The sequence below is a fragment of the Solanum stenotomum genome, unplaced genomic scaffold, assembly GCF_019186545.1.
Source record: "Solanum stenotomum isolate F172 unplaced genomic scaffold, ASM1918654v1 scaffold30406, whole genome shotgun sequence".
Taxonomy (NCBI): Eukaryota; Viridiplantae; Streptophyta; class Magnoliopsida; order Solanales; family Solanaceae; genus Solanum; species Solanum stenotomum.
Window position 1 is genome coordinate 627,735 of NW_026030956.1, and position 16,950 is coordinate 644,684.

General features: G+C 33.8%; 3 protein-coding genes across 4 annotated transcripts; 2 read left to right on the forward strand and 1 right to left on the reverse strand.

Annotated features, from left to right (window-relative positions):
* Positions 1-1,866: 1,866 nt before the first annotated feature.
* LOC125851883 (transmembrane emp24 domain-containing protein p24beta3) lies at positions 1,867-6,352 on the forward strand. Its single transcript, XM_049531631.1, has 4 exons — positions 1,867-2,224; positions 4,820-5,006; positions 5,321-5,428; positions 6,186-6,352. Exons 1-4 carry the CDS (start codon positions 1,997-1,999, stop codon positions 6,317-6,319), a joined length of 657 nt encoding a protein of 218 aa, XP_049387588.1. The 5' UTR covers positions 1,867-1,996; the 3' UTR covers positions 6,320-6,352.
* Positions 6,353-9,332: 2,980 nt separating this feature from the next.
* On the forward strand, positions 9,333-12,502 carry LOC125851896 (stem-specific protein TSJT1-like). The gene is made up of 4 exons (XM_049531644.1): positions 9,333-9,608; positions 10,990-11,230; positions 11,319-11,439; positions 12,025-12,502. The coding sequence occupies exons 1-4, from the start codon at positions 9,406-9,408 to the stop codon at positions 12,213-12,215; spliced, it is 756 nt and encodes a 251-aa protein (XP_049387601.1). The 5' UTR covers positions 9,333-9,405; the 3' UTR covers positions 12,216-12,502.
* Positions 12,503-12,656: 154 nt separating this feature from the next.
* On the reverse strand, positions 12,657-16,950 carry LOC125851895 (meiotic recombination protein DMC1 homolog). 2 transcript variants are annotated; one of them, XM_049531643.1, is made up of 15 exons: positions 16,862-16,950; positions 16,689-16,765; positions 15,520-15,611; positions 15,345-15,416; positions 15,202-15,240; positions 14,883-14,940; positions 14,730-14,772; positions 14,591-14,639; positions 14,388-14,449; positions 14,175-14,241; positions 13,989-14,081; positions 13,839-13,907; positions 13,624-13,702; positions 13,201-13,367; positions 12,657-13,018 (listed from the first exon to the last, which is right to left on the reverse strand). In XM_049531643.1, exons 1-15 carry the CDS (start codon positions 16,873-16,875, stop codon positions 12,974-12,976), a joined length of 1,026 nt encoding a protein of 341 aa, XP_049387600.1. In that variant the 5' UTR covers positions 16,876-16,950; the 3' UTR covers positions 12,657-12,973. The 2 variants fall into 2 exon arrangements, with proteins under 2 accessions (XP_049387600.1, XP_049387599.1); XM_049531642.1 differs by having other exon boundaries at positions 14,591-14,636; positions 14,727-14,772; positions 16,862-16,949.

Below are 16,950 nucleotides of genomic sequence, written 5' to 3' on the forward strand. Positions count from 1 at the left end.
AATCACAATAATTAATAACTTAAAACATTTTGTGTGTGTCACAAATGGAAAAGTCCCAATCAAGGAAGCAACATATATCATTTACAAATAACTTAAAAAGCATTAAAAATTACAATAATTACCAATTTAAAATATTTAAAAGCTATATAATAAAATAGGTTCACTCTCAGAATTCTATCAGACTCACATATATTGGGACAGAAAAAATAACACATATCATTTTAAAATTACCAAAAAAGTATTATAAATAATAATAATTGACAACTTAAAATATCTGAAAGACATTTTAAAAGGGTTAATTTTGTAATTTTATCCATATAACATAAATTAGGACAAAGTGACCAGTAATGTAGGTTATTTGAAAGTTACATAAAAATATTATAAATCACAATAATTAATAACTTAAAACATTTTTTAAAAAAATATGAAAATTTGGATGACTCTCCAAATTTCATTTGTGTCACATAAATTGAGACAACAAAAATAACATATATTGGGTCCATTTTAATTTATTTGTCTTATTTTTTTAGTGTTTTTTATATTTAAAAATTGCATAAAAATACTATAAATTATGATAATTGACAACATAAAATATGTTTTGAAAAAAATACAAAAAATTCCACTGATTCTTGAAGTGAATCTATCGTAAAAATATTATAAATCATGATAATTGACAACATAAAATATTTACAAAATGTTGTATGTGGGTAGTCTTATTATGCCTTAAATAACATCAAAGAAAGTACATGTTTGTGATAAAAAAAACTTATTCCTTTATCCACGCAAACAATCGCTTCAAAAACTCGGTTATTAGCCCCAAAACATATCATTTATATTATTGGGCTCGTGCATAGCACGGGCAACATTATCTAGTATTATATATATTATATAGTAGAAAAAATTATTTATTATATTATATTATATAGGGAGTTTATGATGGGACACATAGAATGTCCCATCATAAACTCCCTCTTATATAATAGTAGAATATGTATGTCGAAGTCGAACAAATTATAATTATCGATTTATCACACCGTATAATTCCATTAACTTTAAAATTATCGAACTTTGATTTGATATGGTAGTGAAATAATATTTTTATAAATTGAGAAATCACAATTAGTGAACAAAGTTTTAAATACCATATCATACTCAACCAAAATATGATGAGAGCAAGATGTGATCATAGTAATAAATTGAGATTGAAAAATACAAAGGAAAAACTACCTAATTAGATAAGCATACCTACCATATCTACTAAATCTCATTATACTTTAAAATAATTACATAACCTTTCGCTCACTCTCCTCCACTTTCTTTCGCTCACTCTTTCCCTTCTTTCTCTCTCGTTCTCTCCCTCTTTCTCATTTTCTCTCCCCTTTTTCTACTCAATAGTGGTGACATATATAGGCAATACATGTATTTATGCACATATACACTTATATATATCTCAATGTATATTTTAGTATCAAATACATATAATTGTGAAATTTAGATATATTATGAAATACAAAAACGTTATGAAACATAAAAACAGAGAAGTAGAGGGACGAGAGAGAGGCGAGCAAGAAAGGTGAAATACATTTGCTAGATATAAAAAAATAACTCAATTAGATAAATTATGTAATTATTAAAACTATCAATACGTTGATTAATTCATACCTATACTAGTGTGTTTTACGAAAGTTGCTCGAAAACAAATAAGGATAATTTAATTTATTACTACTAATACAATACTATTGTTGTAACGAATATTGCACAAGACATATGAACCAATCGAGACAAGAGGAAACAACAAATCCAGCAAAAACGACGTCGATTTGCATTATATAGATTAGAGAAAAACTAGGCACAACACGTCACCTACCCCTACCCCATCCCCACCCACCCTACCGGCTCTCTCTAACAAAATCTGCCCCAAAATCTCCGAAAACAAATTTTCACAATTTCTTACTGAAGTATAAGAAGAAATTAAAACTCATCGTCGGAGCCGGAGATGGAAACGAGAACCGGAGACGGAATGAGACGGTCAAAGGTATTCGCTTTGGTAGCGATTTTGCTATTCAGTTTCGTGAACGACATATCGGCGTTATCGGTAACAGTGAACGACGAGGAATGCGTTTACGAATACGTTCTCTATGAAAACGACACGATTTCTGGAAACTTTGTCGTCGTCGATCATGACATCTTCTGGAGCTCCGATCATCCTGGCATCGATTTCACTGTATGTAACTTTTTTTTTCTGGATTAATTATGCAATTTTTCAGTATTGATTTACGCATAACCTGTGAGCAATTTTGTCGATCCACTTTTTTAATAATTTGCTTTTAGATGTGCGTTATTTTTTCTCGTCTCTCTTTAAGATTTTGCTCTGTGGAATTTTGTATAGATTTGATAGATAACAATGAGAAGAACTATTGAATGGATAATTCTTCATAGAAAACGTTTATACTGTACCTCTTGATAAATGAAATTTGTTTGTCTAAAATGAATTGCTCTTAAAATTCAGACAGAGTGTAAAGGTTTCCTCCTCATTTTAAAATGTAAATTAAGGTAATAAAAATTATTAATTGAACATCCGAAAGAGAATAGTTTTGTACAAAAACTATTTTCAGTATTCAGGTGTTTAGTTTTCTTAAATCCTCAAAGCATATAGGAGGGATTAGGATTTACTCTAAAGGAAGTAAAATAGTGTATTCCCGCCTTCTTAGAGCCCGTTTGGATTGGCTTTGGGCTTATTTTCATTATTTTGCCTTAAACTTGAGTGCTTAAAAGTACTTTTTTAGTTTACCCAAACACTACGTAAGTGCTTAAAAGATATTTTATCCTAAATGCATTTAAAATAAGTCAATCCAAATAGGCTCTAGTTTGATGCTATACAATCCTTGAGATGCCCTGAATAGTGTGCTTCAATGACTGGATTTTTCGCTATGTACTGCCATCACTTGTTTTTTTAGAAATTAGCCACTCTTCTGCTGCTCATTATTTACACTCGCTAATTATCCCACAGTACAAGAAAATGCCTTTCAACTATTTCAACCTAAGTTGCGCGGACTCTTCACTTTCGATGCCGCACGCATGTCGGATACTCCAAAAATATACTACTTTTGGAGAATCCGACAAGCACCCATTGATATTTTTGAAGAATCCAAGCAACATAGATTTTAACTTAGACAAAATAGTGAAAATTCAATCAATCAACCACGCCTCAATTCCAATTCCACAGAGGATTGGCTATATGATCTTGTATATGATTTCACTTTATGGGGTTGATCTCGCGCCAATACTAAATGATTTTCCCTTTAAAGCAAATAGTGAAAAACACTGAGGAAATTGTTTTCCATCATTAAAGTTTCATGGTTTCCAAATTTCTCCTCTCATAGCTATGTTCTTAACTCTGACTAGCTTGATTGCACTTTTGGCTGACCAATGGGATGCCTGATTATGAGTCCTATATGTTCTTAACTCCGACTAGCTTGATTGCACTTTTGGCTGACCAATGGGATGCCTGATTACGAGTCCTAAATTTATCATAGAGCTATCTTGTTTGGTACCAGAAGTCAAACAAAATTAAGCTTCAGAGAATTATCCATGTGCTTGGATTAGCTCTTTCAATCTGTATATAATCTTTTCTGAATGAACCAGCCATTGCCTTCTGACTCTATCAAGTAACATAATTGACCCTCCTGCCCTAGCTGGTGTAGAAATAGCCCTCTGTATTTCTCATCTTACATGCATCATATATATATTGGAGCTACATTGCTGAACCTATATTGAGCCATTTTACTCCACGGACTTGGTTTTGCTCAACTCGGAGTTTGAGTAGTCCATGTAGTTTCCTTGTTTAATTTCACCAACAGCTTGCTACAGAGCACCATGCTCCCTGTCATCTTCAATGGCTGAACCTCATTGGACTTGGAGACTTCTTATTCTCTATCATAAGAGTTAACTTTTTTTGTTCCGGTGCTTCCTGATTATTGTCATAATAAGAAATCGTGTTCATAAACATAAAATCTCTATTTCAAATACCACAGACCGGCATTATAACTTCTGAAACTATCCTCCAATTATACAACCCTTGGATCCTTCTGCATGACCTTTGTTTCATAATGAGAAATCTTATTCATAAACCTCAATTTCTGTTTCAGATACCACAGGCCGCCTCTCATAACTTCTGAAACTATCATTCAATTATACAACCCTTGAATCCTTCTACCTGACCTTTATTTCATAATGAGAAATTTTATTCATAAACCTAAAATCTCTGTTTCAAAAGGCACGGGCTGCCATTATAACTTCTGAAACTGTCCTCCAACTATGCAGCCTTGCATCCTTCTACCTGAATTTTCCCCCCTCTTTTCTCTTTCATCCATTTTAGCATGCTTTAATAACCATTAGCTCTTCTCTTTGCAAACTCACGTCTAGTCCCCCATTCCACTATATCAGCCCTATCACTGAAGCAGTATTGTCAAAGGCTTGCTTAAGGCACTATGTCCTTCATTTGCGCACCTGGGTAAAGTATAAGAGAGATGCTCCATTACCAGAAATTTTGGTCTTTGTTTGGTGGTGGTGATGATGATGAGTCACAGGAATGCAGCACATCTTAATGTCAAAAAAATTTTATTGTACAATAAACAGACTGCTTCCACCTATTTGCCATGTCCGCCATTGACATGACTACTAATGGGAGTTTATTGAGTAATGAAGATGTAACTCGTTGTTAGTATGTTCTCATTTGCTTAATTTCTCTGTCTCTGCAACCTCTTAATGAAAAAAAAATGTTGAATCTTTTCTTATCAAGTCTTGTTACTCCATGCAGGTGACAGCACCCGGAGAAAATGTTGTACACACAATGAAAGGAACATCTGGGAATAAATTTGAGTTCAAGGCCCCTCGTAGTGGGATGTACAAGTTCTGTTTTAAGAATCCTTATTCAACACCAGAAACCGTCTCTTTCTACATACATATTGGACACATTCCCAATGAGCATGACCTTGCCAAAGATGGTTAGTTTTATTTGCTGTATTATTGTTTTATCAATTAATATTTTAGAAATATTAATTTTTGCTTTTTACATAAATTTGGTTCCATGAGTAAGATGACATATATTCCTTATATATACTTGAAGCTGCGGAGGCTGTTATGCATTATGTTAGTTGTCTGATATGTTCTTATATGTATTGGTGGGATAGTGGGATATTATGTATTATGTTTCTTGACTGATAGGTTCTTTATGTATTGCTAGGATTAGCTGCAGATTATTATGTTTCCTGCTCGTCCCTTCTCTTTTTTCATTTAACATTTTCTAACCTTTGTGCAGAACATTTGGACCCCATTAATGTCAAAATTGCTGAACTAAGAGAGGCATTGGAATCAGTTACTTCAGAGCAGAAGTACCTAAGAGCACGTGATTCCCGTCATCGTCATAGTAAGACTCCATTCTTGTCGCTCAATAAGAACTATGTGTTCTCTTTTTAGAAATGGATATAACTGGAATGGTTTTCCTTTCTCCTATGATGCTGAACATCAATTATGCGGTTAATGCTTTGCTGGCATTGAGACCAGCTAGCTTATAAAACCTGGATTGGTGGATTTACTTTTAAATGATTTACTGTCAGTTGTAGGCAACCGTCTATTTTACATTTGAACCAACAAATGCTAATTTTGAAGATGGTTGCTGCAAAAGATGGACCTTGGGGTGACTTAACCAACAATGGATTTCTTAGTGAGGCATATCATAATCCAATATCAGACATCAATCAATTTGAGATTATTATAGGCTTCATTAAAATATTGCAATGTGTTAATTCGTGGAGACTTTTAGATGTAATTGTGGTATTTAGTAAGGTAAATTTTCTGCTCTCTAGGAGTTCTTTATCTAATGCCAAAGTATTTCACTAAATACCTTATCTGGAAATAGTTGAGTTGAGTGAGATTATCTTATTATACAAACGTACCGAAATTTTCCATTGGTGGGTACTCGATGTATCTGCTTTCTTCTGAACCTTACAAATGTTTCCGGGGCAATATTCACTTCCTTATTACAATGGACGTAAAATCTCCCTATAGGTTCTTTCTGTTTACATTTTAGTCATATGCCCGTGAGGTACCGAATCTTGAAAAAATAGAGTTGTTCACTCATCATGCCATCTACTGCTTATCTGATGTGTGTTAATCTGGTGCAGCTAACGAGAGCACACGGAATCGTGTTATATTTTACACAATTGGAGAGTATCTTCTACTTATATTGGCAAGCGGACTTCAGGTTGTGTATATTAGACGTCTGTTCAGCAAGTCAGTTGGCTATAACCGGGTTTGACAAATTCAGGAACCAGCTACTGTTTTTTTTTTTGGGGGGGGCTATGTTATACTGGAACTTAGAGTTATTTTGATTAGCAGTTGAAATTTAGAAAAAAACATATCCTTTTGTAGCATGTGATTCTAAATTATTTGAAAAGGATTTTCTCCATTCTCAAAAGTTGGTTTAATTTTCAGAGATTGATGCATGAAAATGGATTGTTTTCTATTTCGTGCTCCATATTTTTTGGATATAAATCCTATTTGCAAATAATGAAATATTATTTAGAAATCAATTGGAAGATACTCTTTTTTGCAATTTCAATTGTCCGTACGCTTTTAACTTTTCAACCACACAAATATTGTCATCCGGTGCCCAGGAACTAATGATTTATTGTTTGGTACCATATTAGAACCTAACAAAATTTAGATTCGGGTAGAAAGTCTCACATTGAGGATAAAATGTTCCCTAACAAAAGCGATTATGTACTCAAAGGGACTTGAATCCGAAATCTCTGGGCTCTGATTAAGGATAAAAGAGTACTTATCATTCCATCATCGTAGGTGAATTATTCAATGGATAGGGTGGATGGTTGTGTATTTTATTTTTTTCATATTGATTTGCTAGTTTGTATACTTGAAAAGTCAAAATTCTAATTTTGTTAAGGTGAGAAGTAATTGATTGTTGCTGAAAAACGTCTCTACAATCTCAAAAAGTTTTTATTACACGTTATGCTTGATTTTCGTGCATATTACAACTCTTTTGAGGATTATTTTAACTTCATTTAGTTTAGTAGAAAAGCAAAAAAAAAAACTGAAATCATATTCAACCCAATTTACCTTTCCATTGTTTTTTATATTTTTATATTATTATATCATAAAATTTCACAAAGTTATGAAACATAATTTTAATTTCCAAATGTTACGTCTTACATTATCATGCTTGTATAAATGTTTGACGCCCTCTAACAACCCAACACCCCTTTCTAAAATGGTCCACTTCTTCCTTTTGGATTGGATAATGGGGTCACCCACTCATTGTAGCTCTTTTTCAATAATTTTGGACTCCACTAACCTTTTTTCTTTTTTCTTTTCATGCACAGAATAAGCATCTTGTCCATATAATTCTCGTAATCTAGCAGTTTGATCATCTGGTCGATACTAATGAAAAATGTTCTAAAAAGAATAGATGAACTTCTCACTGAGAAGTCGTTTAGGAGTTGATTTGGAGATAAGTTATATATATATATTAAATTTTGTAAATTGTACTACATTTCATGGTTGTTAGGAAATAAATATGATGTATAATATATTAATATCTGTACAACTCTAACCAACTATCAAATGAGTTCTTTTTTTTGTGCATGTGGTATGTTATCAAAAATTACTAGTATGAAAACATTAATATATAATCTAGATCAGGATTATGAAAGATGAGATGTGAATTTGGATCGACGCTATAAAAACAAGAGTAAAAATGAAAATTATTGGAAGAAGAAGAGTACATAATCAAGCTGAATAATAGCTATAGATCTTGTTTTCTCTACTTTAACTAAAATATCATTTTTTTTGTTTTTATATAAAAAACAATCTAAACTTTTAATCAAATAAACATTAAAAAAAAAATGAAAACTTTTTTTAAAAAAAAATATTTCCCCGCACCTCTTTCAAGAAAAATGGCTCCACATATTAGTTGCCACGTCACATATACATTGGTTCCCGTAAATTGTCCTTTAAAAAATGAATAATTAATATAATCCAAAATTAACATAAACATAGTAGTACTAAGATATTAATATTTTGTCAGTAATTGTCTCATGTCCACGTAATCTTTGGATAAGCTCCTCCATCTTTATAAACTTGAAGTTACGAATATACCCCTATAATATTTTTGGATATTTAACGTTTACTAGTCATAGTCACATTTTCAACTTCTTACGTGCTCATGAGTAGGACATTTTTAAAAAAATTATTCCCACTTTGGGGATTAACTATTATTTTTATAATGTTTTAAGGATCTCCACTAAGAAAAAAAATAAAAAAAATTATCACCGACACTAATTTTGCTGGATCTTCAACATACTCAGAGAATAATATTCAAATTTAGGATAGTTTTAAAAAATAAAATAAAAATACACATAATATTCATAGTCAATAATTATAATTTATAATTATCGATCCCTTCGGGACATCTAATGAAAAAAATAATTATAATTATCGAATTTTTGTTTGAGATTAATAAATATCTAATTATTTGAAAATTAAGTTAACTAAAACTATTTAATTTAATTGTATTTGTATTTATCGATAAACCAATTCAAATTAAAACTCGATTTCATAGTAAATTTTAACTTATTATATACTTTTACATCCCAGAAAAACAAAAAAGGTTAAGTGTTAATTAAGTTGACCATATATACCACAGTTACCACTAGTGACATGAAGCAAAAACATTTATTAAGGTATGAAGGGTAAACATTCGGAGAAGAGGATTTAACATCTACTATATATATATATAAGTAAAAAATAATTTTAGTTATGTATAAATATTCAAAAATATGCTCTTTGTCTTTACAAGGTAATGATAAGGCATGTATATATTGTATATTTTACTTTCTCCAGATCTCACTTAGTGTGATTTCAATATGTTGTTGTATAAATTATGTACTCGACCTTATGTGACTCCATCCTTCTAAACCACTAAAAAATATGATGCAACAGACAATACAACTCCTCCCTTATCAAAGTCTTAATTTCGAGTTCTTAAATAAAAAAATTCTTAATAGAAAGTGTTATCCTTGAACATATCACCGTGGTAATTTTTTTTTTGTCGAGGATAGAAAACCATATAAATTCCCATTTTTTCTTGTCAAATTTAAAAAAGAAAAAGAGGATTCCCCTTCAAATTTAAAAATATCTAGATTATTCAATATTATTTCTTTTGTCTTTTTGTTAAGAAAGGGCATTTATGTCATTTCGTAAAAGCAAAGAAGAAAAGACCATCTCCCCTGCAAACTATTTCAACCCCATTTTGATCATCATTTTTCATAACCATTTTCTCTTTTCTCACATACCATAAAATCTCTGAAACTTTTCGATCATCCAAGAATGCTTGCAGTTTTTGACAAATCTGTGGCTAAAAGCCCAGAAGCCCTTCAAAGTCCTAACAATGATGGTGCAGTTTCAGCACTGAAAGATGGTTTTTTGGCACAGCATTTCTCCACTGCCCATTCTGGTTCAGTTACCATCAACCTTGGTTCTTCTGGATTCTTGGCTTACTCATCTGAACGACAAAACCCTCTTCTTCCCAGGTTCTAATTTTCTCAAATCTAAGTTACCCCATTTTTTCATTGATCTGAATTTTTTGTGAATTTTGAAATGATTCTTGTTGTTACATTTTGTTACTGTAGTAGGAAAACAAGATCTTCATTTTGGCATTAAAGTTTTTAGTTGATTGTTTGATTGATTCACAATGTTGACTTTAAATTTCTACCCATTTTCTGAAATCTGCTGTTGTCTAACCCCATTTTCTCTTCTTTTGGGAAAACCTTGATCTGTTTTTTTTTAATGGTCAATAGTTGATTTTTTGTTCTTGTGTTACTCTGATATCTGCTAGTTATGCATGCTGGATTTGTGATGTGTGTTTTTTTGTAAGTTTTGGTTTGGATCTAACAATGGTGTTTTCTGGGGTTTAGTTTTTAGGAGAGAACCGAGACTTGTTTGTTTGACAGGACAAAAAATTTGTGTTGTTTAATCCTTTTTCATTTTTATTTCATCATCACTGTCATAATCATCATTCAAACTGTTTGGAAATGCTTTATTTAAGTGAGTGTCTGTCAGAAACAACCTCTCTATGTTTACGAGGTAGGGGTAAGGTCCGCGACTCTGTGTACACGCTCTACGGACCCCGCTTGTGAGATTACATTGGGTATGTTGTTGATGTTGTTATAATCATCATTGAGTTGCTGGTTTAGTATGCTTACTAATTTGTGTAAAGTCTCTTCGGATTATGTCATGTTAGAGGAATCTAGTATTTCGTTTGTAGATTCGTTTTCACCATTCTAGACACCATGACCTATAATTTCTAGCTAAGAGTAGGAGCCAAATCAAATAGATTAAAGTCCTTTTTTTGACTTTTGATCTTTAGGAATTTGGATTTATCTACTCTATCCAAAACACATTTTCTAGATACTCCTTAAGCCTCAGAATAATGTCATTCTAGTTGACCATCAAACTTCTTTTTGGTAGTAATGTTATCCAACCAATCTGTATATAAACTTCACAAGTGCGATTTTGAAATTCGTTTAGTGCTGAAGTTGGGATTGATGTTTCTAGAAGCAGAAGAAAAGCCACAACGAAAGATTGTTGAGGCTGGTGTTGGGCCTCAGGCATATGAATGACTTTGCTTGTACTTCACTGTCTTGGTTCTGTTGTATTGTCAAGTTAGAATAATCGCCTTCATTTTAGAAACCTTGAGCAGCTTAACTTAAACACAATGTGGAAACATTCTAGTCAAGATGCATATTTCCTTGAGCCTTATTTCATTTTTGGGAGATAAGGAAGTGGGAACATTCTTGGGACTATAACAGTCTAGCAACTTTGTTTAAGTGTTTTTGCGTGCCATTTGAATTTGTAAAACGGATAAAGTTAATTGGATGATTGCACACTGATATTACTGATCTGTTCTTGTAGGTTGTTTGCTGTTGTGGATGACATTTTCTGCATGTTTCAAGGCCACATCGAGAATGTAGCACATCTTAAGCAACAGTATGGGTTAAACAAGACTGCAAATGAAGTGATCATTGTTATTGAGGCTTACAGGACTTTGAGGGATAGAGGTCCTTATCCTCCAGATCAGGTTGTGAAGGATATTCATGGAAAGTTTGCATTTGTTCTTTATGATAGCGCTTCAAAGAGTACCTTTCTAGCTTCTGTAAGTTTTCTTTATCACCCTATCTTGATCTTGACTTATCTTTGATATTCTCAGTCTTGGCTTAAATGTGCAAGTTTTGTTGTTATAGGATGTTGATGGCAGTGTGCCCTTCTTCTGGGGTACCGATTCTGAAGGCCACCTAGTTCTCTCTGATGATGCTGACATTGTGAAGCAAGGCTGTGGGAAATCCTTTGCACCATTTCCCAAAGGTAATGTCAATGAACTTCTAGCTTTGAAGGGAAAGGTCCTGGAACCTAATAAATTGAACAATGGTATTTACTTTTATTTTTCGATAAGTAATCAGTAAGAGAACTTGTATATGGAAAAACAAAGGGGTAGCTCATCTATAGGGTGATTGAAATTGAAAAGCATGCTCTTTGTAGACCAAGCTCCACATTGAAATCGAATGATTTGATGTTTGCCAGATCCACCGAGTCTATTTGTGCAAGTAGTTATCTTTGTATAACTTTTCATTTCCTTTTTTCTGGGTGAAAAAGAGGGTATATTAGGGAGGGCTAGGTGGGTTCATTTGGCAAGGCTGAGATATGCCTATTCATAATTCAATCAAATGGGATGGGATTTATAAAACTCTGGTTGACACATGGCATGCTACCACTGTTTTGGTTCTCTGTGTCATTATGCTTCTCATACTCTTACCACCTTGTCGGAATTGGTTTCTCCCTGTGTTTTATGTTAATTGTTTTGTTTCTTTTTTAAGATCCTTGATGTCCATTGGTTTACTGTTAAATCTTTACATAATACTTAATGTCATACTGTCTTGTTTGCTACTTCAGGGTGCTTTTTCACATCTTCTGGTGGCTTGAGGAGTTATGAGCATCCACGCAATGAGTTGAAACCAGTACCTAGGGTGGACAGCTCGGGTGAGGTGTGTGGTGCAAATTTTAAGGTGGACTCAGAGTCTAAGAAAGTGGATTCAGGCATGCCCAGAGTGGGTAGTGCTGCTAACTGGTCGCAACACTACTAAGCTGACTGCTGTTCTCATCACCATGAAGGCTTCGTTATTAGTTGGCCTTCTATCTGTTATTGCCAACTCGTTCTGCTATCAACTAGTTGATAACTTCTCTATTGCAATGGGCTTTTTATGGTTTGTAGAGAAATGTTAAAAAGTGAGGAAAGACATTTTATATGACTTTCCAATGCATGTGAATCTCTGTGTCGTACACTGAATTTCTTGGCTGGAAGACACTCTAAATAAGAGTCTTTGATACAGGGGCTTTGCTCATCTTGTATGCGTATTTGGTGCTTCCATTTTCCTGTTACCCTTGCATTTTCCCATGTTTTCAAATGGTTTTTAGCTAATCTTGGCATGTTACACATACATGCTGGCAGACAAATGTTTCTTGCTAATAAGATGTATCGGCAGACAGGTATCAGAAGACAGCTGTGATTAGTGAACACAGATGATTGGATTAAGTATCAGGAATAAAAATTGCATGCTAAAAAGACTGCCAACACAAGCATATTTTTGTTATTGCTATTGCATGTCAACATTTTGTGAAACGTCTGTGATAATACAAGTGAACTAGACTCTTAATATTGTCATTTTCTAAGAGCAAGAAACTAATTATATTAGTGATAACACAGCACCCAATCAAAATAAGTGTAAGAAAACATTGTCTTACAAACTCATTTATGCTAAATTGATATATTTATAGCTTACATTAAAAAGTAAGCGTCAAAATAGGAAAGTAAGCAGCTCTTGTTGCAAGTCCTAACTGATTTTCAGTCTTTAGCATCAGCAATTCCTCCTGCTGTTATCTGGAAAACGTGTTTTTCGTCAAGGAACTTAAATAACTGAACCATCTAGTTTAACACTGCACTAATCTCGACTCAGTGGAAAGAAGAGATGCAGCAATCACAGATATATAGGGTAGAGTTTCTTCTTGTCTCTGTACATTATAATCATAGTAAGATGAGATAGAAAAACTAATATAACAAGAAAAGGATATCGCTTCAGACTCTGGAAGATTTGGTGCATCGAACACCTTGCAGACACGCTGTTCTCCTTTGCCCTTCCTGAACATTAGTCTTATGGTTGCTGCGTGAGCAAGGACATGACCTCCTGCTGGTTTCTTTGGATCTGATATGAACACACCACCGCCTGGATCAGCTATAACTGCATTCACCAATACAGGTGCTTGTGTTAGCGTGGATAGAGTTCCAACAGCGAGAAGACAATCAATATACAGTAACACAAAAAGAAAGTCTGTTTAGCTGAGTGCCATGCAAAGAGTATTACATAGGAAGTTTTGGAGTCAAATCCATTTACATTGACATTTAGGAAGTAGCAGTGTATCTATACACTTGTTCTTTCTGCGTTAACTCTAAACCAATCAACATTTTGTACAACTAAGCAAGGTTGGATTGCATACCTTGATTGGTCATGTAAACAGCAACATTAAATTCCTCAGCTATCTTTATCAATCGGGACAGCATCTGAGCCAACTTTTGCTGGAAATGGCAAGAAGGCGTAAGCATTCAGAAAAAGTGTATCAGAACAGGTGATTGCAGGCTCTTCTTAACACAGATAAATATCAAGAGATAGGAACTAAATAAATCAAATATTATGCTCTGTATTTAGTTATACCTGACGGTCTGCAAGCTCTCCTCTTCCAGTGAAATCCACTCGAAATAAAGCAATCACAGAATCAACAATCTGCAAGTAAATTTCAGTATCTGAGACAACTGCCATCAGTAATGGTCTTATTCAGGATAAAGTAGATGTTGTGGCTTTCACCAGAAGTCTGAAAGGCTCTTCAGCCATTTTTGCAGCCAGACCAAGAAGCAGGTTGTATTGATGTTCATATGTGTATGCGCGAGCATAAATGATCTGATCGCATAATAAGGAAAGGAAGGATAAGAAAATCAGTAAACTAAACAAAGAGCAGTAGATGATTAAATGTGGGTGTAAAAGATACTTTACATTGTCAAGAACTGCTCCAGCGTCCATTCCAAATCTTTCAGCAATGGGCACAACACGATCTGGCCGACTGTAGTACACTAGGTTGAGGAAAAAAGATAAAATGGAAGGGAAGCATTCGCTTGAGTTTCTGCAGCTGCAACTTAATGAAGAGACTAATAGGTGCTTAGTTCGAATTTTCATGCTATATGAGTAGCGAAATATTAGCAAGGATACAATGTTCCCTCAGTGTCAATGTAAGCCACCTTTCCATTCCCTCCTTTCATACTAGTAGGAAGCTGCAATAAATCAGACAAATCAATTGGCAATCTTGTCAAATTCTGGATGATACCACGATTCAGCATAAAGCATACAAAGGATCAGGAGTAATCTAGACGATAAAGATGTTTCATTGCTTCTGACTAAGATCAGAGGTAAACCTGAGTAGAGACACAGAGAGTATGAGCAAGTTGTGTCTTTCCAGATCTGAATACATTGTTCATTCAGCAAAGTTAGATGAAATATTCTACTAATGCTTCTACCGCAAGGCTAATACATTAGTTAATTGATTCTTACCGAAATTCCCCAAAAGCTTCAGTTATTGCTGAAGTTTCTATTCCTCCTTCAAAAGTTCACACAAAAAAAGAAAAAAAGAAACAACAAGAATCAGGAGCCTTTTCTGTACAAACAAAAAAGCATTCAGAATTCATCATATAGGAGCAAAAAGTTTACCTCCTAAGAGTTCATCCAATGCCTGGCTTCCAGTTGTGATGCGAACTACTGCCTTCCTCTGTAACAAACATGTAGTTATTTCAGTCTTCTGTTCTTATTTATCTAAGGCACAAATAGGACTTTGCACTTTCTTATGCCACACAAGCAGAAGAATGGAAGTGGACAGCAAGGAAAACAAAAACAGTGATTTTATTCCATACTAATGTGATCGTGTTTAATTTTTCAGTGACATCAATATATTAGTAACGTAAAATGGAATCAGTACAACAAACTCCAGTAAGTTCATGCATAAAACAGAAAGAGAGAAGAAAATGTATACTTTGAGCAGAGCCTCACTCCCAGTAATGTAGCCGAAGTTCTGCAAGGATTACGAAAAGAGACAGTAAGTAGCAGAAAAAACAGATGATGGTATAATCAACGGGAATATGACTATCAGAACATAAATCAATATAAATCATCAACCACTATCTTCTCAGCTGCTTCACAGATCTTTTCAACTTTTGCCTCGGATAACCCTTTGATCCCAGTCAAGTTCTGGAAACAGGAAAAGTTAGATACTTATTAGATGGAGGAGTGACGAATGGAACTATAAAGCAGCACTTAGTGGATAATAACACGAGTTGCTTTTTCCTTTCACCTTCTTTGTGTGCATCATCAAGCCATTGCACGTGTAGATACCAGCGTCTTGCAGCTTCTTCACGTCCCCAGCATTGATTCCATGAGTGATCACTGCATAAATGACCAGTCATTTTAAACAAACTTGCTGATTTGACTTTTAATCCTTAGAGAAGTTCATCAGGATTACAAGAATTTACATTTGTTATTGAAAACAGAGAATGTAGCTTCATCCTTCCAGTTTAAGATCTGTTATGTATTTTACATTCAATTGTAAAGTTCAAGGAGATAGCCATCTATTAAAGACTACTGCATGACATACCTTACATGTAGATATCAGCAGGAGCATAATACTACAAATCTGAGTTTGTACTCTCCTAAAACACAGTTATTGAGATATACAATACATTCATAACATTCAAAAGGACCGTGATACATATGATCAACAATGAAAACATCATAAACAGAAGAGAAACCCGAAACTGTGCAAATTATGCTACAATGATGAGATCAAAACACACAGACACATTGATGGAAAAATAGGATAAACAGTAAAATAATGAGCATAAAAACAGTTACTAAAATATATGGACATAGTGTAATCAACTGATTTGGAGCCAGAATTGTATGAGTTAACGAAGAGAAATACAGAGAGCAATGAATTTACTAAAATTAAACAAAGTTCCTTGAATCGACTATAACAGAAGAATTGAAACCGAAAACGTGATAATTCTCCACAAACATAAGATCAATTAACACACGCAAACACAGCTAGCATTGATAGAATATTGGAACAAGTAGCTTGAGCGATGAGGAAAGAGTGATTATACACATAAACGATCTGTACTAAACTATTCCAGAGTAAAACATAATGTATCACAGAAAACCTTATCAGATTCAGATCTATCGTAAACTAAAATGAATTCCGAAGCTAAACAAAGTTGCTGTTGATTTTGCTCAGGTGAAATTTACATATCGTATTCCACAACACAGTGTATTGAGTCAAACTGAAAAACAGAGCCATAATTTTCATTAACTAACAAGCAAAATCAAGCAGCACTGGATAATGAATATTTGAAGTTAAACAACGTACTGCTGAATTATGAAGAAAAACGAGAATACGCTGTTTACTGACAAAGCTGAAAAATGATAATTATACGAATTTCACGACGGGAAGGAAAATGATATTACGCTTATCAATAGCTTCAAACAAGTCTTCTTCATCGTCGATCTCTTCTCTTTCAACGAGCTGTAACTGATCTTCAGGCCTGAAATCAATCAATCAACACATCAGAATACACGCCGCAATCAAAACAGAACGATAAGAAAATCGTAAACAGAGAGGTAAAGGAACTGGAGAGTACTTGAATGCAAGCATTTTCAGAGAGATTGAGAGGATAACGGTGATCGGAAATTTGAAAATTTGCTGAAAGGAAATAGAAATGGTGGTGTT